Source organism: Aptenodytes forsteri, unplaced genomic scaffold (genome assembly GCF_000699145.1).
Source record: "Aptenodytes forsteri isolate BGI_AS27 unplaced genomic scaffold, ASM69914v1 Scaffold295, whole genome shotgun sequence".
In the NCBI taxonomy this organism is placed as follows: Eukaryota; Metazoa; Chordata; class Aves; order Sphenisciformes; family Spheniscidae; genus Aptenodytes; species Aptenodytes forsteri.
In genome coordinates this window covers 1,055,141-1,083,000 of record NW_008795861.1, presented here as the reverse complement: position 1 = coordinate 1,083,000, position 27,860 = coordinate 1,055,141, and the positions used below count along the sequence as shown (strand labels likewise).

Sequence of the window (27,860 nt, the reverse complement as noted above, 5' to 3'; positions counted from 1 at the left end):
GAAGAAACATTAGCTGTATTAGATGATTAAACTATGTGGGAGATAGCCACTCTGAAGGGGCTATGGGTTTTCTCCCCAAGCCCCTCTTTTTTTTTTTTTTTAATTATTTTTTTAACTTTTTAAATTTTTTTATTTTTACTCCTGAGCTTGCGTATTCAGCAAGAGAAGTATAAAAATGCTTTTCTTAGCCCAAAGTTAGTCTTTTAAACTGAGTCTTTTTCTCTTTGACTCGTTAAGAGTGGGTAAAAATTTGGGATACAGTAACTCTTACTAATTAACTTTTTCATTTTTTTTTTTTTTTAATTATTTTTTTAACTTTTTAAATTTTTTTATTTTTACTCCTGAGCTTGCGTATTCAGCAAGAGAAGTATAAAAATGCTTTTCTTAGCCCAAAGTTAGTCTTTTAAACTGAGTCTTTTTCTCTTTGACTCGTTAAGAGTGGGTAAAAATTTGGGATACAGTAACTCTTACTAATTAACTTTTTCATACAGCTCGATTATGCAAATGCGTAAGAGGAGCAAAGGTTTTGAAACTGGTGGAAGAAAGACACAAGTTTTAAGCTCTTTGTGCATTTGTTTTGTGGAAGCACTGGTAACTAGACAGCTGTTCTCTGAGTTCTGGACCATTGTTTTAGCAGAAAGCTTTGTCATCTTTCTGTAAGCAAGATGAGGATTCATTTCTTGATACTGTCTTAATTGCATTTGTTTGCTGGGACAGTGGTGCTGTTAGATACTGAGTCGTCACTGCCACAATATAAACCTTGGGAATCCTTACACAGCTCTGTTTCCTGGTACAGAAATTGCCAGTCTTCCCAACATTCCCTTTGCTGACTGCTGCCCTTCCCCTTCTCTACCAACCCTCTACCCAGATTCTCAGTCACTCCACCCTTTGATCATTGGTCTACTTGTCATGCCTCCGTCCCTCTCTCCAGTCTTTTGACCGCATTCCACCTGGCTTGTGTTGGAGCCCGAGCTGTCTCTTGTATGCGAGTGTCACTTTCAGAAGCTCCCCATCTAGAAATCAGATTCTGGTCCATGGACTTTTCTTCTTTCCATTTTGGTCTCTCAGTTGAATGGCCCTTGTATGGGACTTAAATGTATGGTTCTAATCAGAAAAAAGAACATAGGACTAATGCAGGGTTTTGTTACCTTCAGTTTGTTTTGTCTCTGTGACTCATCGCTAGCAATAAGTTTTGCTTCCTTTGCAGGTTAAAAAAATCTTTACTAATCAGTAGACAAGATAGAATCCATCATAAAGATTGGCATCTGTCCTTTTACAGGTCAGCTCAACAGACAAGCTTCAAATGTTTGATTCTCCCTGTTGAGCTGGCATTCACAGATCACCAAATACTATTAATGCCTGTAGGGAGGCACAGATCTTATGTCCACTGAAGAAATTAACAGATTAAAAAAAATCGTCATTTTTACTTCTTAACTCTTGTGGCACATTCACTATTGTTAGTACACAACTGCTTCAAAGTGGCATCCAACAGCTCTGCTCTGTTGCTTTTACATAAGCTGGGAGAAGAATTTCCTGTGAGCAGTTTCCCACCTGTAGCGTGTCTATGCAAAGCAGTGACTTCTTTCAGCTCCAGTAACCACTTCATCCACAGTAACTCAGTCAATCCTGGACAGGCACTTCTGACTCATAACACAGGAGCAGAGCTGATTAGTGAGGTAGAGAAGGTGGGACTGGTGATGGGACTGGGCTCTTACCTAGTGAAGGATTAGCCTGTATTTCAGTTCATGCTGTTTACAGATGTAAAAGAGGCAAAATAAATTTTTTGTTCTGATGATTTATTTTTTAGACAGAACAGCAGCAATGAAGTTCAAGTGGCTTTAATGCTTAAAAAAAAAAAAGTAAAGCAACTGAACCTGGTATTCTCATTAAGATCCCACAATGCACTTACAAACTTGTGAGTTCTTCTAGCATGTACTGTGTGTAGGGGTTTTGCCAAGTGGTTGGATATGTATCCAAAGACCCCTGTAGCTGAAATAATTTAGGGCATTGCTAACGTGAATTTGGGTGAAGTCTGTAACTTGCTTAAGCTTTCACAGCTTGGCTAGTTCGGTCTTTTACAGCACTTTAGTATACCAAGCTGAATTACAGCTGGCTTGTAGCCTAGGATTAGACAAGACATTTGTTCCTGCTCCAAAGGGTGATATGTTCTTAAGGCTGAGGAATTTAGGTTGCAGTACTGTTTAACTAGATTACAGTACTGTCAGCCAGAATAGAGTCCACTGTCACTCTTTCGTAGCTGGATTGGCCAAAATCCAGCAGATAAAGCTCTTGAGTACAGAATAGAAAAGTTTGTGATAGTTTATTTAAAAAAAAAAAAAAAAGTCTTTATGTGGTTTTTTCCCTGATCACAAAAACACATACGATAAGGAGAATCTTAAATGAGCTGAAATATATTTAATTTACTCTTTATATTTGAAGAAAAGCTAGAAGCTGTGAATTTGGTGTTTATGTTCTTGCAGGATGTGCCTGGTACGAATGAAGCAGGAGGGTCGCACAGGAAAATACATGTGTCGCTATATAGTTCACTGCATGTGGGAGGATGTTGAACAGCGTGGTAAGGTGATGGGGGTAAGTCATCTTTGGTGTTGATAATCTTGATGATTCACATGTTTCAATGCTTTTGTAACTTTACATATCTTGGAAGAATGCCTAAGAATCAACCTGTAGCTGCTTGTTTATTTCTTCATTAGCTTAAGCTGGTATATGTAGCCCTTATTCCTGACCATTCGTTCCCACAGCTGTACTGCCTGTTGTATTGAGCTGCTGACCTTGTTTCTGAAACTGTACCATGGCCTGGATGAAGATATGGATTTGTCTGAAATTAATTAATTTTCCATGTGGTTTGCCATGTGATTGCAGAAATGGATGCTGCTATAACAGAATGGGCATTTGTGGATAGGAATAAGCAGCTGGGGTAGGGAGAAACATGACTGGTGCCAAATGTATAACCGCAACTTAAGTAATTCCAGCAGAGCTTTGAGTTTTCTCTGTATCTAGGATAGTGAGTAAAAGGAAAGTTAAGAGACGAGGTTTTTATGTTAAGCTCCTGTGCATGACTATAACTAGTTATTAGTTTATTTTTCATTTTGGATTCGTAGTATACCTAGTCTTTATCACAAAAGAAACATTGTAAGGCAAGAGTAGCTCCAAGGATAGTTCATTTGCAAGTTTGAAGGAAGAACAAGGTTGGATCTTTTTGGCCTATTCTGAGGAAGGTTATGCTAGTTACTTGTAATGGTCATTTCTGGCCTTAAAGTCTGTAAGTGCGTTTCTCCAGCCTTGTGTTGGTGATAGTCTTCAGAGAAGGCAGTGCAGAAGCGGTGGAAGTAGGAGATAGTTTTCATAACCCCAGTATCACAGTGGTGACAGGAGACCTGATACAGTTGAGGATGCCTATATTCAGGGAGAATAGGGCTGGGAAAGATCTCCAGTGTTGTGGAAAAAAAAGAATTGTTCAATGATTAAGTAGAGGTTTGTCTGTGATTAAAGTAAATCAGACTGTTAGAGAAGTGACAGTTTTCATATAGCAATAATGGCATATTGTCAAGTCTTAGTTATCAGCCAAATAACCAAGGGAGAGGCTGCTAGGGTATTCCTATTGGTGACAAACAAGGGAATTAACCAGTGAGTTAGGATTTGGTATGCGATCACATTAGTAATTCAGGAAGTTTCTCTCTGATCTCTTATTTTGTATGTGGTTTTAGAAAGTGTTGATTCTGGTGTAACTTCAGTTATTCCATCAGCAGTGGCTTTTTTTTCCTAGTTGTTGTGAATTTCATAGCTTTACTATGTTACAGCTTGCTTTTAAAGACAAGCCATCCTCTTAATCTTCTTTTGGATTAAATCTAAATTCAGGCATCTTAGAATTTCTTGCTACATTAATGGGCTTACATAAATTCCAATATGGGAATCTCCATTTCCCTGGTCAGATGCCATAAGACAGTGTGAGTGAGCCTAGATAAATTAGGTGATAGTACCAGAGAAAAAGATTGAATGAAATAGCTTATGCATTTTTGTCCTTATCCAATGTCTTTCATGTCATATCAGTGGTTGATTCTGCTTTCTGTAGGAACTGGAGACAGCTCAGATCTTTGTTCCGGGTGTAAATTTAAAGCTGCTGTTCTTGAAAAGCAAAAAAAACCCCCAAAACCCAGCCAAACACCCCACCTCCCAAAGCCCCCCAAAATCTCTTTAGGGATCTTTTGATTCCATCTGTGCACAGAGAGGATGCTGCTTTGGAACAGAAAATTATTTCTCTGTTCCTTTTGACCCTAATTTTGCCTTATATGAACTAACCTCAAATGCCATCTTGTAGTTTTCCTTGCAGGATTTGAAGCAGAAGCAAACACCAAAGAGAAGCAAAGCTAGCTGTTTGCTCCCCTTACAAGCATGCAGAACTCAGACGTGAAGCACGGTATAAGTTAGACCTGTATCGAGATTTTTTTTCAGTAAACTTTAGGGGAAAAAAAGATAGTGCTTACAGTCAGCTCTTTGTAAAGGGAAGCACAGGGTTTCCATTTCTGCAAACTAAACTATTCTGTTGCTCCCCAAAATTCCCCAAAGTGTAAAAAGACCCACCAGTGTCCTTATGTTTTCATCCAATCTGGAGCCTCAAGTGTTAATACATGCATATTATAATAGTATGGTTGCTGTATGATGCAACTGTAAAGAGATCTTAAGTTGTTTGAATGCCATTCATTCTCTGCCTTGGCAGGTTAGGCATCTTTTCAATTTATCCTTGAATTTAAATTTTGCAATCTTTGTTTGTAATAGTGATCATACAATGTAATAATGCTTGCATGCTTAGTTTGCAATAATATGATTCCTATAATATACTTCTGACCGTAACCTAGTGTTAACATAGCTTTTATGTGGCAATAGCTGATGCTTAAACGAAGTATGTACACGTTTAAAGGCTTGATCTCAAAAACAGTTACATCTGTGTGTATATTTAATATAGTTTAGCTGCACAGAGGCCCATTGATTTTAATGAGACTCCTTGTGAGAGGATGTGAACTCTAGAGGTAACAGCTAACTAGACCAGGCACTAAGGGTGTGTAAGAAAGCACAGTGAACTCTCCTAGATCGTAAACTTGGAAATTAGGACTGTTCTCTTCCCCATAGTGTTTTTGAAGGCATAGGGCTTTCATAATCTCTGTGATTTTTTTTTTTTTCTTTCATCTTTTAATTATTCCTAATCTTTCAGTCATTATTTTGTCAAGATGAATGAACTTTTTAGTTTCTTCTGGTAGTATTTATTGTATGTTAGATGAAAATAATTTATGCGTTGATGTTTGAAGAGGTTAGCTGTTCCCTTGCTCCTTGTCATTGCTCTATTTTCCTTGGTGCTAGTGATCCCAGCTTAATATACCACTTCACCCATGTCCCTGCATGGGCAGTTCCTGTTTCTTCCATGCTGCTTCGCTGCTCTTCACTTACTTTCCTTCCCTTCACATGAATGTACTCTGATTGAACTCTTTCTCACATCTCAGCTTTAGCAATTGCAAGGAGTTTTAAGTGATAAATAAAGGGCAGTTACCCTAGGTGTTAGGTTCTACTTACGAATCTCGATGTATTTATCCCTAATGGTTCTTTTAAAAAGAAGCTGAGGTAATGACAGAGGGTTTGTGAGCTGATTGAGGAATATGTGTAACAGCTAGCTATTCTCAAGTAATTTAGTCCTGCAATCAGTATATATTCTACCTCCAAAAGAAGATAATTAAATGTATCAAGATAAGTATAGTAGATAAAAAGATGACATTAATGTTCCTCTGTTGATGCTTTCAAATTTCAGAATCTGAGCCTTTCTCAGAAGGAAGTTAAAAAGAAGCTTTACTGAATACTTTTAGGACACTAAGTTATCATCTGCATAGCTCCTAGGAGGTTAGGAAATTCCATTCCCTGCTTTTTCTCTCATGCAGGGTATCAAAGGTCAATATTTAACTACAATTGGTACATTCCTGTATTGTGGTATAAGTGACAGAGCACCTGTATGAAATTGCTAATTGGATGCAATTAGTTTAACTTGTTGACAGACAAAGCTGCAGTTCTTCAACTCATTTCCATATCTAGCAACAATTCCAACACTTGATGCAGAAAATGGATACTATATTCTTGAATTGATATTGATGCTTTATTGAAATATGCCATCTGCTCTTAAATATACAAGTTCATTGGAGCCGAAAGTGATAGAATGTAAGGCATTTTAACTACTAATTTACATCAGCTCCAACTCCAAATGGAGTTTGTGTTATTTCAAAACCTGGTTGTTAAAATTGCTGAGATCTAAATCTCAGCTACAAAGTTTTGGGACCTGTTAGCCTGAGCTCCTTCAGCACTCCTGAATGTCGGCAAGAGTCAGAAACCAAAACTTGACACAGCTGTAAAAACACACAGAGAGCCTGTGGCCTCAGCAAATTCTACTGGTGCAGGCATATTTCAGATATAAATTTTACTCTGCTGTCCCTAGTACTAATGAAGTCAGTTTCTTTTGGTGGGTTTGCAGCCAGGTGTGTCCAGTTCTGTGGCTAACCAGTGCTCTTTACTTAATTTTTCCACTAGTGACATTTCTATCAAACTTTAAAAACAAACAGAAAAATTGGCTTGATGCAATGGCTCAAAGTGTTAATAGTAACATTAGGCTGGGTAAAAGACTTCCTTTCGATCGTACTTTGCCAGAGATCTCCACCTTGTGGCTTGCAGTGAGTAGATTTATACTATGCAAACTGGCAGCTGCCGAATCAGTTTGTAAGGGGAATTCAGTCAATGCTAGAAATTGCTGCTATTTGTCTTCCTAACAGAGTTCTTCAGCAACCTGAATGTTAACCTTACTGACCTGAGTATTGTGTTTTAGTAACTGTGTGTATATAAAAGCAGTTGTTGTAAGTTTAAGTGTATTTTAATACCTTTAGATGAAGCTGCAGAGTTGATCGGAAGGACTTGTAGATGCTGGAGTTCCCTGGAATGGGATTTCAGCTGATAATCACCCAACACCCCTTCCCTGCCCCCCTCCCCCTCTTCCAAGAACCCCATCCTAATACTTCTGGGTGCAAATCACAGGCTGTCTTAGAAAGATCCATCAGGCTTTATTCAAATACCTGTAAATTGTTGTAGGCTCATTTTAACAGTGTTTCTGTTGTGTGTTGTGGTGGCATTCTGCTTCTGAAATGAATAAGTTTTTTTCTGTGCAAAGTAACAATTCATTTTATAACCATACATGTTCTAAAAGCTGCAAAAGAGATAAGAATAGGAGGGGCTGTCAAGCCCAGTGTGCCAAACCTGTTTTAATTTATCTTAATCTCACTTTCCTGTTTTCCCACCAGACCACTTAGACCCCTGCCCCCTTTTTTTCCAGGAACACATCTAGGTGTCTTTTGAATTCGTTTATTGGCTCTGCTGTGCATAGCACAATACAGTCTTTGTTGTACTTTTAGCTAGAACTGTTTATATACAGTGACCCATAATTTGCTCTCAGTTACATTGGTGTACATCTGAAGTAATGCCATCAAAATCAATAATGGTTCACATCAGTGTAACTGAGAGCAGAATTTAGCTCTGTGAACTTGAACACCATTTTCTGTCTTGATACTCTTTTCACAATTAGAAGACTTCAGATGATTAAAAATGCCATTTTACATTACAGTAGCTACAAAACTTCCTAAACTTGATAGAATTCAGTTTAAGTTATTCTTACTGTGGAGAAAGAGAAGTCTGACACTTCTAACTAAAGATTCAGAAATCATGGTCAGGGTGAGATAGGTAAGATTCTAGAATGGCTTTAGAAGATGAGAGAACAGGGCATAAAATTGATAAAATTTTAAAATAGAACTTGATCTTTGTATGAACTATTGCAGTTAATTCACCTACAGTGGGAAGCTACTGTACTTAAATACTCAGGGGGTCCTTTTCAAGCCTGTCTGTAAAATCTGATGGGAAGTCATAGAGTCAATTTGAGATGCACAGAACAGAAACTATATTATCATGGGAGAACAGGGGCAGAGCTGGGGCAGAAGGAACATGCGTGCAGTATTCTGGCAGTGCAGTGGAGGGGGGAGTTGAGATGGAGGAAGCGTACTGAGGCAAAATATTATAGAGAAGGTAGTGATTTTGTTTGAGGAAATGGATTGGGATATGAGATAGAGGATAGTGTTTAGTACAGTTGAAAAAGGTTTTTAAAAACCTATAAAACTACAGAGGAAAAGTTTTAGTTTCAAATGGTCTATGTATATTTTGAAATGTATAATTTTAGTAGGACATTTTAAGGAGAAAAATGTTATGAGTTTTTTGATGACTATTTAGAAAACATAATATATAAAATCTTAACAGTTTATAGTGTTCCCTTTTTAAAAAAAAAAAAATAATCTTGCCAAAGTAGTGAGATACAAAATTGCTGAGGGTGTTTTTTGTGCTTTTTTTGTTTAACAGGATACCAGGCATTGTATGATATGTTTTAACTGAACTTAGTGTTTTAAGAACATCACAAAAGAAATAGTTAACCAACCCTTGATCCTTTCTCAAAGGGCTAGAAAATTCACGGCAAGTTTCCAGTATTTTGTTGTTTCATAAATGAGTAATAGTATCAGGTACTGTTCCAGAGTAAATTCAGTAAATTTGATTCTGGAAATCTTAATAACTTAAATAATGCAGGAAAATGCATGTGTATGGAATGTTACCTTGAAAATATCTCGACTGTAATGAGGTCTGGAACAAACAGTATGCATGGCGATGCAAATTTAGCTTTACCAGGTCATGGAGTTTTGAAATAGGAGTCTCTTTCTCATGTTGTTTTTAATGGAGTTGTTCTAGAACCAGTGCCTGTGGAACTAACACACCTGGCTGGCTGAAATATAGGCATGTTTGGGGCATGCCAAAGTTACCTGGTGTTGCAATCAAGGTATAACATGTGCTTGGGTTCTTTTCAGTTGGCCTGCCCCAGTTTTCTGTAGAGTCTGGCATAAAAAAATCAATTTAAATTTCCCAGATGTGTTGGAACCTGTTACTGTAAGGTAGTGTCCTTGGTCTATTTTGTGCCTCCCTCTGGTGCCTGCAAGAAGTTCGCTGGAAGCTGCCTTATAGCACCTTTTCCAGAAATACCTTTCTCATTATTCCCCACGTTCTGCACCAGTGGGACTCATGTGCCAAAATTGATTTTACCGTGCAGTGCTTGTAGGTGTTAAGTGCTGCCCCGTGTTCCTCAAACTCTCCAGAACATAGTGTAGTTGCCAAAATTCAAACATTGAGCAATGAAATTACTGCTCACCACAACTGCATAATTTTTATTCTGACAGTGTAGAGATGATGGTGGAAACGGGAAAAGGTCCTTACAGAACCCGCTGCAGTCTCCAGGCTCAGCAGAACAGGTAGCAGCTACGTTGTCGCTGTTGCCTGGCTCCTGCCAGTGCTTTGTGTACCACTCGTGATCCAATTTGTGATTTGCCTGTGGTCAGTGCAGGGTTAAGTAACGTTGTTATGCTACATATTTTGGACATTTACATTATCAGCTTCCTGTCCTTTTGCAGTTTGCCCCAGAATTCCTCAACTGAGATCAAACAAACCATTGAGAGGTTCTGTGTTGTTCCCAATACATTTTAACCACATTGTTGCTTGTGCTTTTCACTGCCGGTAGAATGTCACTGATACATTCTGCTTCCTCTTCAAGAATGAATAACTTAACTTTTCCTTATGTTTTTGGTGCCTGCCTGCCTGTCTTGAAAGACAGTAACATACGCATCAATTAAGGTTCTGATATGGTGCAGAGGTGCTGCAGGGGTTTGAGAGGCTGCTCATTCCCTTCCCCTCGCACAACTTCTTCTCATGTCTCTGGCAGACTCAGCAGCATGTGTTGTGGCTTTGATTAAAACACTATGCAGCTGTTGTTGGCTCTCCCAGCTCACCAGCTGCCACTGCCACCTTCAGTAGTGTCTCTGGCTGTTCCCTTCCTCCTGTATCAGCAGGCTGTAGTTGCAGGTACCAGATGGTGTTTGGTAACTGCTGCTGACAAGGAGAGGTTGGTTGATTTTCTGTACACATCCAGCTTCCGCTGAATGCTTCCAAATGCTAATTCTGGGTAAACTAAGGAGTGGTTGAAGTGCTGCATTTTGCACGAATTCTGGACTTGTCTTCACAGGGCACAGATGGCACAAGTGAGGTCTGTTTGGTACTTGGGATCTCTTCTCTAACCTTTATTTTGGGGAAGGATTAGTAATTTTCATTGCTTTGTTTCTGAGAGCAAAACGTGAGTGCAGCTTTATGGACTACAGTGATTGTTTCCAGGAAAGAAAGAGGCACAGTGTGCAAGAGAAATTTTTCTCTGTTTTCTCAGTGACAGCCAATGCATTCAGGCTAATAGGATCTTCATCAAGCTTATATCTGTACAACTGTGGTAATTAGTGGTGTTCTCTCTGTCTTGCTATTCTGTTAGAAGAGCATGGTCCTGTTTTCTGGTTTGCCTTCCTTGCTTAACACTTTTGTTTTGTCAGGTGCAGTGAAAATTTACTTCCCCATTGATTGCTTTGCTTTATGATATGCTGACTGTATTACTGTTTTCAGGTATGCCTAATTTTGGCATTTACTTGCAGTACATAAGCAATTACTTAAGGTCTTAAGTCATTGCACCCATTCTGAATGTTTTTTCCCCCTTCCTTGTCCTTGGTCATTTTTGTGTTACCCTAATGCCTGAATTCACTGGAGCTTACATCAGATTGCCTTTTCAGGGTATGCCCCTGTTTTCACATTTCCCCTCTGTCAGTACGTCACCTGCTTCTCTCTTCCTACTTCTTATCTTGTAGAGTTATTAGTTTATCTCTCTACCTTTTCTTACCTCTCTTGTTAATTCTCTTTGTTTCCTTGCAGGACCCCTTTCTGTATGTCAGACTGGCACCACCACCTCTCTCCCTTCCCTTGTGTTCCTTCATGTTCAACTAATCCTTTTACATCCATCAGTGCCACTTGTGCCTGCTCCCCATCCCTGGCATGCTGCTTCACTGATTCAGTGGTCACATGCTGCCTTTATTCAACATGCTCATCCAGCAACCTCCTGTTGCAAAGGTCCACAGTGGAAGCTCAGGGTCTGTCCTCTTGTCTGCTTGCTTCAACCCACCCTTGCATGTTGAAGTGTCTTCATGACTGTGCTTCTTTCAACTCCAGATCTTTCTTTTCTTCTTCAGTTCCTTTATTTCTTTAAATGAACACTTGCTTTCCCATCCTATATCCCAGTTGGATATCTGCCATCATCAGTGCTTCCCTCCGCTAGTATCCTTGTGCCTCATCTTTTTCTCTCTCTGACCTAGACAACACCCGTATGTCTTCTGAAAACTGCTGCAAGGATCATCTCTCTGGCTTGTTGCTCACTGTGGCATTACATCTCCCAACTGTCTCCACTAGTGGGGGGTTTTTTGCTTCAATAGTCTGTAGTATGTACTGGGGGAGTAGGCTGGCAATCTGCCAGTGCTGGCAGTCTGGATCAGCTTCTCCTGCAAGCAGCTCTGTGCCACTTTAATTGTCAAACTCCTTCAAAGGTCAGTCTTAAATTCTGCAGCAGACACAATGTCTTGATGTTTACAATGCACGTACTACAGGCCTTGTAGCCTGGCTAGGTAAGTGGGTTGCAAAGGTTTGTATTTTCCTGTTAGAACTCATTTTATCCATTTATAAAACTGGCGGCTCTATGAAGCCCTTATTTTTGACTGCTTTTGCTAACAACTCCCATAGTAGAATAAATGATAATGATCAGGAAGTGCAAATGCAATACATTCAATAATTCCAATGCTCGCTTTCATGCTTGCTTGCTTGGATTTCTTTTACTACTTTAGTATAAGCAACAGCATATGATGCTTTTGTACATGTCTAGGCGAACTGATGTGTTTTTCTGTTTTCCATTCTGGTTTGGGAATCTCAATAGATTCTTTCTGTTCCCTTGTCTGCCCTCAGTTGTTGTGTCTTTCTCTTCTGTTTCTGTTCATACACAGCACTTGCTGTATCTCTATTGATACTAACTAGTTAATTATCATTACACTTCTGTAAGAACTTGAATGTTGTTGTTTCCATATTCAAAGGGCAGGAAATAATGCAAAAGGTTAAAAGATTTGACCAAAATACCAGCCTATCTGATCTTAGAGTTTTCTGTTTGTTGCTAGCAAAACATACATCATGTTGATTTTCAAGTTAGGTGGCCTCGTGGCCACAAGAATGACTGCACATAAAAAGGGAGATTCAGCTAGTACGGATATCATGGATGGAAGATGGGGTCAATACAATCTTCGTATATGTGAAATGAGCAACACTGATCAGAATTGGTTTTCAGATGGCTTGGGCATGGATTCCGTAACTCCAAATATATTTGGTGGGTCACAGAAGGCTGGCAGGCCTGTGAATGACTAGTGGTTTTAAGGGGTGTCACCTGAACTATATAGGCATTTGTCTCGTTCGTGCTAAAAGTGCTAGCAATTCCTTCTATTTGTGGATGCTATTCAAAGACTTCATTTTTTAAAAATGAGGAAATGGCAGGGACCCTGTAATTGATGGAAGTCCATGGCTAAAGCCCCAGAGGACAGAGCTGTGTACCGAGGAGCTTGAAAATAATGTGTCTCATTGAGAGCATCCTAAATTTGTCCTTTTGTATTTCCTGTTTTGTTATGTACTTGCAAGAGGGAAGATGGCCCATATGTAGGTTTAATCTGTGTTATTCAGGAAACAGCATGTAAGGAAATTTTTGCCGCCTTAAAATCCTTGCCCATGCTTTTAGGATCTTCTGGAAGTTTGTTTATTCACAGCAGCATCAAGTCTGAATGAAATACAGAAGTAAGATAGAAAACTCGCAGTATCTTACCATGCAGCTTTTTCATGGTTCACTTTCCTCCTTTGCCTTTTACTTGAGGGCAAAACTAGGGTAGAGAAATAATTTTTGTTCCCTTCTGAAAGGTTACAGTAATAAAGAAACTCTTGTTAACATCAGAGTATATGGCAGGCAGGAGTTTTCACAGTCTGGCATTGTTTATTTTACCAGCAATTTGGAACCTTCTGCACTCTTAAAATATTGGCAAGAAAATATTTAACTGTTAACTATTCTGTGGCATGCATGTGTTTGAAGCCCTGGGGAGAAGGAGTGCTTGGGGAAATTGGGTTTTTCTCAGCTTATGATTGAAACCAGAAGGTGCAGAATATTGGTAGAAGGTGAAAGCAATGTGACTTCAAATTAGAATTTTACCCAAATGTTGAACTGATGGGAGAGTGTCAAACAGGTCACGCATGAACAGGGCTATGCTAGGAAATAGTGGGAAGTCTGATGGAGCAAACACAAATAAGCCAGTCTGCTAGGCACTACAAAAATGAATTTGAAAGTGAGATAGTGAGTATTTGCATTTGTCCTGGCCTCAGTCACTGGATAAAGGTTGTAGCAGTACTAGGTGTTAGCATCAAGGATTAGGCTTGTTAATTGCTTACTAATTATATGGACTCTAGGAATTGTCACTCTATTTTTAAATGAAATAAACTTCTTTTTTTGTGGAGAGTTTTTTAGGAGAAGAGATGTGGCTTGCTTTTTTGGAGAGGAGATGGGTGACTTGCTGTTCCTATCCAATAGAAACTTGTTCTGGTCCCAAATTCTTGGAAAGATCATTCCCCCCGGGGGGGGGGGGGGCACGCAGGGAATAATTCTGTTTGGTATGAGCAGGATTATTCTTGCTCTTATTTCTACATAAAATGAAGCCTCTTCCTGTGAGGTTACTAAAAGCTATGGTAAAGGTAGCAATTTTTTTTTTAATTGCACTAGCATATTTCAGGTGAAATTCCTATCAAGTCAGCAAAGTGACGGGATGACTGGTATCCAGGATCATCTAATGAGCTGTGGCTGTTTGGCTGCAAGTCAGGGCAGGAAGATATACACGGACAGAAGAGAATAACAGTCAATATCTGCAAAGATCAGCAAAAGATGAACAAAACTGAACATACTCAGAAGTCATTCTTCTAATGTCAGATGAAGATCCAGTGCACTATTTCTAGCAGTGACCAGAGATATTTGGGAAAAAGTATAAGAAACAACTGTGTATCAGTATTTCTTCTGGTATATTCTCTTGGCATTCACTAACGAGTAATATGAATTGCATGGGGACCATCATATTTAGTATCTACTAACAGAAATCCTCTATGAATGTGCAGTCCCTTTTTTACCCCTTCTGTATTTTTTTGCTCTTTGATGTCCTGTGGCAAGTGTTGCATGATAAAGTACTTTTATTTTTAAAGTATTACTCGGTCATTTCCTCGTCATCTTTTCTACATTTTTACTGATGAGAAACAGTGAACAGTAATTCCTTGTTTACCTGCTCAATACCACTCATGATTTTACCTCTCCATCATCTTCCTCCTCATTTCTTCCTGAATATAACTAGTGTTTCCTCATATGTCTAATCACCTTGGTCTTTTGTTTGTGTTTTCTATTTCTTTTAGATCTGTTCTGAGATGAAAAGGTAATAAATATGTGCAGCATTTTGTATGTGGGCACACTATGGATTTATGGCAGAACAGGGTTCCTCTTTTTTCTATATTCCTTTCATAATAATTCCTAAAATTTATTTGTCTTTTTCTTCACTATTGAATTGTTGAACTGAAATTTTTTGGAGCTTTCTCCACAAAATGTCTTTAAGATCCATTTCCGGAATTGTAGCTGCTAAACGTGCACACATTGTTATATAAATTTTGTGGGGTTTTTTAACACCTACTACTAGTACCTTTATCAGCACTGAATATTACTGGTTGTAATTATCTGTGATTGTTATTTTCATTTATTATTGTATTTTCTACTAATTTGTACTTACCTGGTTCTGCTGAAATGCTTTTCAAAATGGATGCCACCTTTCATCGCTCTGCAGTCCTATTAAATGTTATCTAATATGTTTCATTTAGTTTAGTACTTTATGATCCCAGGGATTTTGTTGTTCTTGACTTTTATTAAGTTATCTTAAGTCTGTTTCTATGGGCAGATCTTATCACATGGAATATGATGGACTCTCAGAATCCTCAGTGCCGTGAGAAGATGATGGAGCAATGTGTATTCACTGTCTCATCCAGTGAAAAAACTGGGCCACCAGATGAAACTAGCAGGAGCCAGTTTCAGAAGAAAGAAACAGGAGGTGGTGGTTCTCATCATGAGTAGTAGACCAGGGTACTTCTTGCTGAAGCCTGTTGTGGATGCAGAAAGTTTACTGTTGCTTGACATAGAGACCTTTTGAAGGTTACTATATAAACAAATATCAAGGGTTGAGAATTGTCCTGGGTTCAAATTGGTTGGGTGAATGCTTGGAGGAAGCATATATCAGCTTGTAGTCTTTTTACTTTTCTCAGTATATCTGGCTACTGTTGAAGGCAAGATAGTGTGTTAGGTGGACCCTCGGTCTGATCCAGTACAGTGTTTCTTGTGTGTGACTCTTTCTGACAGCTACTGAGGTTTGTCTCAGTAGAGAGATTGAGTTTTACAGGATCTCTGTAAGTGCTCATGGTGAATATCTACCTTAATAATTTACTTACCTTTACTACTGTCTTGTCCAAGTGCCTCTTTTAAACTTGGTTATGTAACTTCCTTTCAGTTTATCAGACTGAATTGTTTATTCTGGTGTGTTCAGAAACATGTTCATCATCAGTTTTAGGCTTTTAGCAAGTAGTTCTTTTAACAGAGGCATTACAGGAAAAACCCTCTACAACTGCTCGCCCTTACAGAGAATTGGCACAACTAGGCAGAGAGCACAGCGATTTGACCTGTTTTCCCTGATCTTTCTCCTGAGAAGTTGTCAATGAGCTCTGCCAGCCACGTACTACAGAGAAAAAGGAATTTGGAATAAGCCCCCATATATTTAATACATTTACTGTACTGTGATGTAAGTACATGTACTGTGATCTGCTCTGCATCTTTAACTGTTACTATGGTAGAGTTTCCAAATTAATAGACTGCAAGATAGAAACATACCTCATTTTCTTGATACTAGACAGCTAGGGGTGACCGTCTGTTGCTGAAATATGTAGATAATGTTGTATAACTTGCTTTTCTGTGCTTGAAATAAACATGCTCTAAGGAGTGTTATTGATGATTATGCAATTGTTATGAAGGTAGCAAAGCATGCAAAGTCTTTTTTCATTCACATGTTGTTTTTATGGATTGAAGATTTTGGCAGGAACTGGTTCTGATACAATCTAACCTAGGTTAATGCAATATTGAAGTAGGTTGTCACTGAACATTGAAGAAGGCTTTAAAGACTATTCTCTGAATTTAATTATCTGCTGAGCTGCATTACAAAATTACTTCCTTAGAAAATTAGAATTTATCAGAAAAGTTAATATTTTAAAGTATATGGTAACTCACAGCTGTAGCTAATTACAAGCCAATAAGCTTGTTTGCAGACAAAGAGAGTGGTTAATAAAAGACTGAAAAAATGAAGATTGGAAAAATAATTTCTGCAAAATATCTTTGTCATTTCACAACTATGTGAAATTGCCTGAAGGAACTGGCCTTTTTGGCCCTTGCTACAGAGATATTTTTAATCTGTTTTATTAATTTAATCTTTTTGATCCTAGCTACAGTCTCAGTAATTTTCAAAATTACTGTCCTACAAGTAACAGTTATGTTATTGGAGGAAATAAAAGGGCTGTATGCAGGTTTTCCCATTTAATATTGTGTGTTTATTAAAAGGGCAGCAAACATTTAAAAAGCCCATCTATAACTATATGTGGTTATATATTATTTATAACTAATGTAAACTATATAAGTCATTCTTTCCAAATGCGACTTAAGAGAAGGTGCATAAAAAAGCCTAAATGTTTGAGGAGTGACTTTTTTTTATCATGATAGATTTGTCCTGTATCTCCTTCAGGAACTTCTGCCAATATTGAATGCTCCAGTAATCAAAAGTGTCGATAGGAGTCGATTGATGTTTATGGCAGTGTGGCTAACAGAAGTCCCCAGCGTAGACTCAGTCATAACAACAAAAGTGTACTCGTATTTGCTGAACTTGTTTTGCACAAAAGATGGATTAATTTTTACTGTATCAGCATAAAACACTACTTTGCTATTACAACTTTGACCACTGCAGGAGTGCGCTGATGATGTAGTATATCAGTGCACCTAGTGTAAACATTACCTTAAAGAGCCTAATCTTAGTTTGGAAAGATGACTGTGCTGACATATCTACTGTGTACAGGTACAGGAGCAAATACATTGTGCAGAAGAGGCTTTTTATTCTAGCAGGAATAGTATAATGAGAATGAGGGGGTGGAAACTTAAGCCAGAAAATTGAAATATGAAATGAGATACACATGTTCAACTGTGAGGGTGATATGCTTTAGCCAAACACAACTTACTGAGCTTAGTACAGAGGGAACTCGGTGAAACGTAATGGTCTGTGATATGCAGAGGGTCAGGTTCTATGATCTAATAATTTCTTCTGGCTGAAATATCTTCATAAAAAAATCTAGTTCAACCATAACTTATGGCCTAAAGAGAGGAATTGCTGCATGAAATTCAATGACTAGCGCTTGTACAAGGTGCAGTTAGAAGTGTCCCTTCTGGCTTTATAGTCTATGGATGGATTAATGTGTTAAAGTAGCTTAAGGGTGCAACACATGCTGGCAAAAGCCATAACAGAAAGAAACTCCTGTTAAAGTGCTTTCAAGTAGTGTAGCCCGTGGACATCACAGCTATGTCTACACTAGCATTTAGTGTGGTCTGACAGGAACATATTTGTTGAGTGAAACAGTTGATGATCCAGTGTCCGTGTTCCACAGGGATGATCTTTACCTTGTGCTGGTTCTAGGCTGATCCTGTGGGCTGAATGCCTCTTAGCAGGTAGAGTGCATTAGAGCACATTTTCCAGTTTGTGCATGCTGAGGCTTCTCTGCAGTGTAAACCAAAGCATGGTAAGTGGGGATGAGGAGGAGATTCATTATGAAAAAATGCTCTCGATCCAACAAAAGACATTGATATGGACTAATCCTATAGCAGCTTTCACTTTAAAAACTGTGCCCATACATAAGATATTTTCATACATGTCATGTATGGGACGTGGGACATGGTTTAGTGGGCACGGTGGTGTTGGGTTGATGGTTGGACTCGATGATCTTAAAGGTCTTTTCCAACCTTAATGATTCTATGATTCTATTCTATGTCCAGCATATACAATAAAGCAGTGTGCTCTTACTTTCCTAGAAATTTTGTTAGAATACAAAACTTTAACTGAGACTTGGTATTATAAATTGTCTGACATAGCAGTAAGCCTCACCAGTTGGCTGTTGGATGGTGTGTATTGAATTTGTTGAGGCTGAAGATGAGGTTTCTTACTGCAATATAATAATGAAAATGCAGTAGTTATATGCTGTAGTCGTCTTTCAGGCAGAATGTGGGATCATGGAGTCTTTCAGTGAAAAGTTGTGACATGTAGTAGGAAGATACGTTAGCTGTACATTTCCTTTTTTTAAAGGTCTTGTAAATGTGAGAGATGTACCAAAAATGTATTCCTTGTTTTGAACTAAGATAGTTCTGTGTGTCAATTTAGGCGATGGTATATAAATTTGTTCTGGTGACAGCTCTGTAATGGGTTGGTCCAAAGAAGGCAAAGGGCCTAAGTGCCTAGAAGAGCTCCAGATGTTACTGATTTTTTTCTTGTTATTAGCAATTACTCACTTGGAATTGTCTAGCAGTTTTTCTTCTTAATAACAAACTGTGGAAGAGTCAGCAGAATCATGACCAACCAGATCATGAAACTTGCCAGTGGTAAGAACATATACAAGCTTAAAAAGAGGAAGCTTTTCCAACAAATGCTGATTTGGATTTACTAATTTTTCTTGTTTTATAAAGAAGGATTTTTTCCTACAGTGTTTGTACTTAACCAATGCTGGTTGTATTCTTCAGAAACTGCAATATTCCTTTAAGTGTAATTTTATTGCCTAAGATACTGCTCCATCCCCAAAGTCATATTTTATATTTTAAACTGTTTGTCTTTTAAGATGTATTTATTGCCATGTTTGTTTAACTTGGTTATCTCCTTCATCAATCTATTTCTTGCTAACTTAAAGCTGCTGCTCTTTGTTTTTAGTATAGAAAGCTGCTTCCCTAGGGATGTATAGTCCAGGACTTGTCTCTGTAATGGGACTATTTGTTTTCTTTGCCCCTTGCAGTTGCCTGCTGTAACATTTGTAGTATGTGTTAAGTAATCCTTGAGGTAACATTTTTATTATGTCATAAAAAGTGCGTGGCAAATATATAATAACTCATGGAATTTGTTTGTTTAAAATGGAAGGATAATTTATTGAGTGTGTTACATGAGACCTGCTCCCCCTTATTAGAGCTGTAGAAGTGCAGCTTATTTAGAAGTATGTTCTATTGAGAAAAACCACGATCTCTGACATGCATAGAAACTTTGAGCATGGTTGGGTAGAAATGACATCATAGTTTATGTACTCAATAAAAATTTAATTAAGTCATTACAGAAGTTGCAGTCATCATTTAACCCTCTGATTTCTTATGTTTAGTTCTTTCTTTAAACATTCAGTAATAACCAGTCTCCAAATCTTGATAGCCTATAAAATATCTGCATGAATTTTAATAGTTTATATTAATGGAAAAATATGAGTAACTGACATAAAAGGAATTTTCCTTGTGTTTACACTGTATGCATTTCTATAAAAATCAACAGATGAAAAAGGATAGTGGTTTAATGGAAGAATATTTGAACTGGAGATTTGCTAGCATGACAAAAACTCATTCATATTTTGATAGAAAGGCTGTTGCATAATTACCAAGGTGAGTACTCTTAAGGATACTAAGAGTATTTAGGATGTGGTTCACACTGTAGTAAGTATTAAGATTTCAGATACGTGAGTCTTCATAGCTTTTCTTTAGCCTGTGATAAGCTGTACATCAAAGACAGCAGTGCTTATTCTGTAGTAGAACTGATGTCCTACCCTGTATTCCTGTTTGCAGTTTCTTTTTTGTAAAATACATGTGTTCTGCTAGTATGCAGGTATGAAGATAATTATCTTTGTCATTTATACTTTTGTTTTATGCGAGATCTGTAGAAAAGAAATGCTTAGTATCTCTTAGATCTCTCATGAGAGTCAATACAAAGAAGAAGCTTTACCAATTGAAGTGTAGCTTAGCCCTCAGGAGAGGAACCGTTTATTAAATTATTTTGATAGAAGTAAAAAATAAAGGCAAAAGGAATAGACAGTTTGTATGAGGGAGATGCGTGCAAGGTATTTCAGCCATCACTGGACCTAGCAGTTGATCCCTTTTGGTTTTGTCTTAAGCTCACATGGGGTCAGTTCTGCAAGCCAATGGGTGGCTTAGGCCAAACCAGCAAATATTTAAGTAACTGTTAAATTTAGTTAAAAGTCAGTGTGGAACTTGGACTGAGTCACATTTAGAGCATAGGGGGAAGTAGCTGGATCATCACAAACTCTGAAAGAAATTTAGTCATAGTCAAAAACTAGTAAGTCTGAGCTTCTAGTGAGATGCTGTAGAAACAGAATTCATGTGATTCCTGAATGAGAAAGTCAATATTGACAAGTAAGTAAGGAGTAGTGGTAGGGATGGTGCCTCTATTTTTAGCATTACAGTACTTTTACTGTAATAGCACGTCCAGCTCTGGAGTCCATGCTTTAGAAAAAACGTTGAAAAACCTCCGAGTTTCTAAAAGACTTGTGTGAATGAATCAAGGTCTGGAAAACCTGCTTAATAGTTAAAATACAGAGGAGTCTTCATTATCTTGGTTTAGGCTGCCACTGAAAGGACAGCCTTGCCTTCACTCTTTCCCCAGCTGCATTTTTTTCTCCACTCGTAGCTATATGTCAGTGCTGTTGGCTGAGGATTTTTCTGCCTTTCATATATTCTGAGTAACAGTGACTTTCATTTGTGTACAGAATTTACAGAGCTGTATTGCACATTGTTATAAAATGTTTGACTGCACTAACATAGGTTAGGAATTGACTGTAAATAACTGAGGGCCAAGGCACTGTTTCTTCTTTGCCTACTCAGAGTGAAACCGATAATATTTTCTCAATCACCTCCTCTTTAGAGCCTATACAGATGGTTTTCTGGTTTATTTTTCAGATTAATTCTGTTGTTCTAAAGGAAGATTTGAGAAGCATGGTAGAAAATTTCTATGCAGCTCTATTTGGATATGATGAGGTAAGAAGGATGTTTTCAGAGAAAGTCTATTTGTTCTTGCACAATCTAATTCATGAACACAGAATACTCCACATAGGTAAAACATTTGCCATACATATCTTTGGAGAAACGTTACATTATGGAAGCAGACTTCTTAGTTATTGTGATCATCTTATGCCTTGAATTAAAGTGCTTTTAAGAAAAAAGAAAGCACACAGCATATTGATTTAAGTCATGGGACATGGAAGGAGGGGTGTTCTTTGTACTGCTTCACCATCACTGCTTGACCATCAATAAATCATTTCCTCCCTCTGAATCCCATTGTACTCAGCTATACTTTGAAAGCAAAGAGAGTATTTATAAAGAGTCTATGTAAGAGGGTATTTATAGAAAGTATCTAATAATAAGGGGAGGCAAAAGCACCACTGTGCACAAGTGTCTGCAGGACTTTCAAGAAGAAAATACAATTACATCATCTCTTTTAGTAGTTATTTTTTTGCTCTAGTGTTACTCTTCAATAAGAGTAACTTAGCAATAAGATGCTCTTCTTATTCACGTGGTGATGATATTTTTTGCATGGTGATTTGCATTATTAATATCTTGTAAATGTAAACTTCATATAGTTGTGGACAGTGTTATGCATGCAAGTCTTTAATCTAGTTTTAAGTATAGCCAGGATGTATCTGCCTGTCACTGTCCTTTTTTTTTTTTTTTTTTTTTCCTTTTCTCTTTTTGTTGACACTCTTTTTGGAAACAAAATGTCTAGTTAAATTAAAGACAAATGTTGACCTTTTTTATTTTTAACTGAATATTTTAAAGTCCTCTCTTGCTTTTGGCAAATGTGTCCACAGAAGACAGGAGTTATGAGACTATGGTGATAACACCACATAATCTAAAAAGACAATAAAAGTGGAAGGGAATTTAGACAAAAAGCGCTCATGGATGTGATTCTTCCATAGGCCAAATTTAATATTAGATTTAACTGGAAAAATCTAGATGGCTCTTAATGATGAGGAGTTCTCTCTTTCTCATTTAGAATGAAAAACAGAAAAGCAAAGCAAAATAGCAAAGTCCTGACTACATTTCTGCAACATTGTATTAAATATGCTTTAATTTTTCTTTTCCAAGTGTCATGGGCTTCACACAATTCTGTGAGGTGGTGCTGCCTTTTCTGTAAGGCCAAAATTTTTATGGTAAAGATATCATAACATAGAAATGCAATTATCAGCTCCTATATTAGGAATACCTTGACCCATTTTTTTTTCCAAGTTAACTTGCCAGAGTATTTGTTACAGGCTGCTCTGTAAATTAATTTAAGGCCAGGGTTGTTTTTCCATTCTGGGAAAGAGTGATGTTGATGCCTTTTCATATGTACAGTCCATAGCAGCTGTGGGCTTTGAGACAGCTAATATTGTTAGTTGCCAAGCAGAGTAATGTGGTTGTCTTGTGTTCAGACCCTCTTCATGTGCAGTTTTTAATCCCTCTCTGTACTTCCTTTAGGGAATCTTGTCTGATGATCACGTTCTGGCAGCTGCTCTTTGGAGAAACCTTTTTAACAGGAACTGCGAGGACCCTCGGCATCTGGAGTTACTCGTAGAATATGTGCGCAAACAGGTACACACAAGTTGCTCATAGTGCAACTTCTCTTCATTCTCTTGTTTAGAATATTAAATATTTATTTTTATTGCTTGCATACTATGTAGCTCAGTTCTCATAAATATAGCTGATTTTTATATTCAGTGATTATTTTTAAGGAGAACAAGGTAAAAATGTAAAAACTTGCTGATGTTTATTGCAGTTTGATGAAAAATGACTGCAGAGAAGTTCACAGAATACTGAAAGCAATCCTGCTCATCTTTTTCTGGACCTATGCTATGGAGGGGCTTGTCAAAATGTGTCAGAAATGGGCTGCAACTTGTAGAATTACAATTGATGTTCCGGAGTTGGGATCTTCTTCATGGTGAAATAGCACACAGAGCTTGAAAGTCTCCTGATGATCTTTGTGGGAAAGAAGTAAAAGGTTTTGTTTTCCAGAATTATTTCTGCTTCTTTCAGTTATTACCTGGAGGAAACAATATTAAGTAGTGTTTGTCCTCTCAACCCTTGGGAGGTTTGTGAACCAGGTTTCTAGGAAATGTTGGTAGGATATAGTCCAGGTGGGTACCAAAGACAGAAAAGGGGTGAGAGAGGTTCTGGAGGAAGAGAGTAGGCTGTTGGACAGGGAATTGAAGACCAGACCCTCCACAACAGCATTCTCTGTAATGTTTCCAATACTATATTCAGGACCAGATAGAGATTTGGAGAGACAGTATTTCAGTGTGTGTCTGAGAAAATGGTATGGGAAGTAAAAGGCTGAACTTTATAAGGGACTGAGGACACTTTTGGAATGCTAGAGGGCTTCTCCGGAGGCACGGACTTAATTTAATGCTTAAGGTTGCTGATGCTTAACATCAGTGAGGCTGTAGGAAAGTTTAAAACTGAAGATTGGCAGGGAGCAAACACATGTTAAAAATACGTAATTTGGAACAATTTACTGCCAAGTGGGGAATTTGTTGCACTTCTGTATATTCAAGCAAAGGATAGGACAGAGGCTATCAGCAGTTGAATAGGAAACAGTGATCACACAGATAAATGTGGCACATTGGGGAAGAATCAGAAGACTGGTCATTCCTATAGACAACTCTAAAGCGATTCACTTGAGAAAAACAGTCCCAGCTTTACATATATATTGATGAGCTCTAAACTGTCTGTTACCACACAGGAATGAGTCCTTGAGAGTATAATTGTATTATCAAAATGTCAGCTCAGCACTCTGTGGTGTTTAAAAAAAGTAAAACATGCTCAGAACTACTAAGGAAGGAATAGAGAATAAAATAGTGCTGTCATGCCACTTTTTAAATCCATGGTACCCTTGTGATCTTGAATAACGTGTATGGTTTGGGTTCCGACCATCAAGAAAGATAAAAACCAAACTGAAGAAGGCTCAGAGAAGAGCAGTAAGGATAACATGAAACAGCTCCTTTATTAGCAATGAGTAGGATCCCCTGCCTGAAAAACAGCTGAGAAAGAATGAGATACATCTGGGAAATCCTGAAGGCATGTGAAAGGTGAGCAAGGAAAGGCTGTTCACTGATAAAAACACAGGGACGTAACGTTGCCACAGGTTGTTTGGGATGCTACAGTTGCACGTGGGTTCCAAAGCCACTGGCAAGGTTTATGGAAGAGAAGTCTGTCCAGGACTATTAAATCCGCAACAGCCACTTCAGGCTCAAAATCCCCGAACTAACAAAGTTTGAGAGGGAGGGAAAATAAACAAGGAACATAGCATTGTATGCGTGCGTTGTACTTAACTCCTCCTGGGGAATCTGCTGTTGATGACTGTCAGAAACAGGATATTGTGCTTAGGTAGCTCTTTGGTCTGACCCTCTGTGGCCATTGGTGCATTCTTTCCTCTGTTGAGAAACTCCTTGTCAAACTCTCTTTTGTTTCCAGTAAGCTTGTGTAAGAGGTCTTTCCCACAATTTCTTGCTGATCCTGTCTTTAACAGTGGCTATTAGTGGATGCCAGAGAAGAATATAGTAACAGAGCAAGCATGTGTACTATTTCTCTGGTCAGCTCTCCTAGCAATCTTCATTTATGACTTCCTGAGCCAGAGGTGGTGTTTTTGTCTTTTAATGACCCTTCGTGCGTGTTGTTGTGTATAAGTGCACGGAATGACGGCCGCCCCCCCCCCCCCCCTTGTTTACAGTGTCCTGTGGAAGCAAGTTAACCCTATGTTGTGTGACAAGAATTTTTTTTATTTTGCTCACAATGCATCTTAAAATTTCATTTGATCCCAGGTATTTCTTGTATTGCGAGAATGAGTGTTCATTCCACGTTCATCTTCTCCAGCTCATGTGCTTTTATATTATAAATCTCAGGTGTTCCCTGCTGGTCAGGCTTTTTTTCTATAGTGAAAAGCCTTGGTCTACATGAAACCACTTTTATGAGAGCACTCCATGTAGGTGATGATACTAGCAGTGTGTCATCTGAATTAACTGCTGGGAAGATAAAATGACTCATTTTAGTTTTGCGTGGCTCTTCTTTGTCCTGTTGCCAAACTTTCAGAGGAAGCATTAACTAAGGTGTTAGTAGAAGACCTTATGCAGTTAGCTCCAGTGGATCTGCAGATACTTATCTCCTAGCCTTTCCATGACGCTGAAGCAGTTGTAAATTATCTTTTTAGGTCTACCTCACACAAATGGCAAAGTATGCTAAAATCTCCCTGTTCTGCTTTCTTTCTGGAAAGCAACGTGTTTGCGTAGCTCTTGAGGAACTTGGATGGATGATGGGACACCTTGCACTAATGTCCTGTCCTTGCAGGTGCAGCACCTGGATGCGCTGAGCGGGGAGGACCTGCTGCTGACAGGCGAGGTGAGCTGGCGGCCACTCGTGGAGAGCAACGCCCGCAGCATCCTCAAGCCCCTTTCCCCTGTTTACAATGACGAAGGACTGTGAGAGCGTCAGCGCCTGACACTTCTATCAATTTGTCAGATCAGCTTGGGAAGCATGCCGGAAATTGAACTGGGCTGAGGCTGTGAGGTCAGGAAGGAAAATCTGCTGTTGAAAAGAAAATATTTAATTAGATATCCTATCCGTGGTGACTCAGTAGCAAATTGGACAGCCATATTCTTCTGAATATTCACCCGCAAATAAATGCTAGTTGGCTTGAGTACCTCTGTCATTTTTATGGCACTGAGTGGTCCTTGCTGACAAATTGAAAGACCTGCCTTCTGTCTTTAGGAAACCAGATATTTTACCATGACTTAGTTATCTCAAGAAGACATTTCTGTCCTTTGCCTCATTTGGAGAGCTGCTACATAGGGACACAATGGTGTTCCTCTGCTCACTGAATGGTTGTGAATGCAAATCTGAGCTTTGCATATTAGATGTTAATGTATTTTAAAAGCCTGATATCAAGATGGAATGGTCCATTTTTGCTTTAGTGGAGTTAAGAATTGCTTTAACAGATTCTGAAGGGTTTTCTGTGAAAACCCCTTCAGGAACTCTGCTGTGTTGCACAAGGATAGGAGGATGCAAAGAATAATGCACAGTCCCCAGTAATCCTCTATGACTCTAGCCATCTTAATGACAATAAAGTCCAAAACATGGCTGGGCTGTCACTAAAAGCTGCCGCAGAGTACTTGGTATTTCAGTCTGCCTTGCTGATATTTCCATATTCTTTTTAGAGTTGTGGTCTAAGAATTTCTTTATGAAAAGAACATCCCTGTTTCTGTCCGTGACTCTTAATGGGACAGGACTATGCTATCCTCCATCCCCCAAAGTAGTAGTCCAGGGCTTTTTAACAAGACCTATCAACCCCAGTGAAAACTTTGTATGGCTGTGCAGGCAAATTACGCCAACATAGTAATTATGGGAGCAAGAGCTCCACTGATTGAATCAGCAGAGGCTGAGGTGTACTGTGTAGGTGGATGGTTCACCGGACTATTTCCAGGTCAGTAACAAAAACAGTTTTCATTTCTCTCCTGTCTAAAATCCTAGTCAATAATAAATGTCAGTCTGGGTAAAGTTGATGTGTATGTGTTTTCTGTGCCATGTGTGCTTTTGATAAGAATAAGCTCTATAATATCAGGATTTATTCCTAATAAAACTGTTAAACAAAAGTTGAAGGTGGTAATCCTTAATTTGTGAAATTAATCCTTGATTTGTGAATCCTTAATCTGGTGAAAGTGTGACTGCCTGGCTGTGACTGTTTTTCCTTCTGAAGTTGCTTTCTTCATATTGTGTGTTTTGGGGAATATTTGACATCCCTTCTCTGTGTAAAGAGCAGTGGGATGCAGAATATAGGTTCCCAAATACTGGCTTGCATTTTTTTTTTTAATCTTCTCTTAGGGAGCCTTCTGTGTATAAAAAAGGCATTTTGTTACTTTTTTCCAAGGCGAACTTCCTCAGTTTAACTTGTTATAAAATGAGTCATGTAAAGAAACCTTCTATGTGTGAGGTGTATCCCTTCTCTGTGAAAACATTACAGACCAAACAACTTGCTTGCAGTTTATTTAAGATGCTTTTGTTGAAAGCTGAGCTAAGCAGAGAAACCTCTTATGTGTGAAGTATTATACAGTGTGTGTGAGATAATAACACCTTGTAATTCATTACAGCTGGGTTGTATTTACATAAAAGAAGGCTGAGCTGTGTAGGAATTTGCTGATTAATTTATTTTTAATGAGAGTGAAGTATACCAAGTACCAAAATAAACTTCACTTTGTGTATCTTACTGCTCCTGAAATAGGTGGAAAAATTAATGGTAGATATTTTGGCTCAAAGCTACATACATTAATTCATATACAAAACAGTCATTTAAACTTTAACCCCTTTCCTGCTATGTAATTTAAACCTGGACTCATGTTATCCATGCCATGGGAACACAGGACTGGGAGTACACCACCATCCAACCTGGTGCTGCACACAGGTCAGAGGTTGTGTAGTGTCTGTGGTGCTGATGCTGTGAAGCCAGCATGCTAGTAGAATTCATGGGACCACTAGTCTGGAGATGACAATGCCTTTTGTACTCTGAATATGGGACAGCCATGTGGTCAAAATTGAACTCTTTCCTATGTTTATGGGCAGGAGGCTCCAGAAATTATGGTGCCAGATTGTGGTGATTGGCATCTGCTTTTGCACTTTTTATTAATAC

General features: G+C 38.5%; 1 protein-coding gene across 1 annotated transcript in view; it reads left to right on the top strand.

The window, feature by feature from the left end:
- Positions 1 to 26,737, top strand: part of LOC103902909 (ubiquinol-cytochrome-c reductase complex assembly factor 1) — a 51,733-nt gene extending 24,996 nt beyond the window's left edge. Inside the window, exons 7-10 of the mRNA XM_009284023.1 lie at positions 2,481 to 2,589; positions 21,110 to 21,187; positions 22,667 to 22,780; positions 25,529 to 26,737. Coding sequence (XP_009282298.1) covers positions 2,481 to 2,589; positions 21,110 to 21,187; positions 22,667 to 22,780; positions 25,529 to 25,663 — 436 coding nt within the window. The 3' untranslated portion in view covers positions 25,664 to 26,737. The remainder of the gene's footprint in view (positions 1 to 2,480; positions 2,590 to 21,109; positions 21,188 to 22,666; positions 22,781 to 25,528) is intronic.
- Positions 26,738 to 27,860: the final 1,123 nt, after the last annotated feature.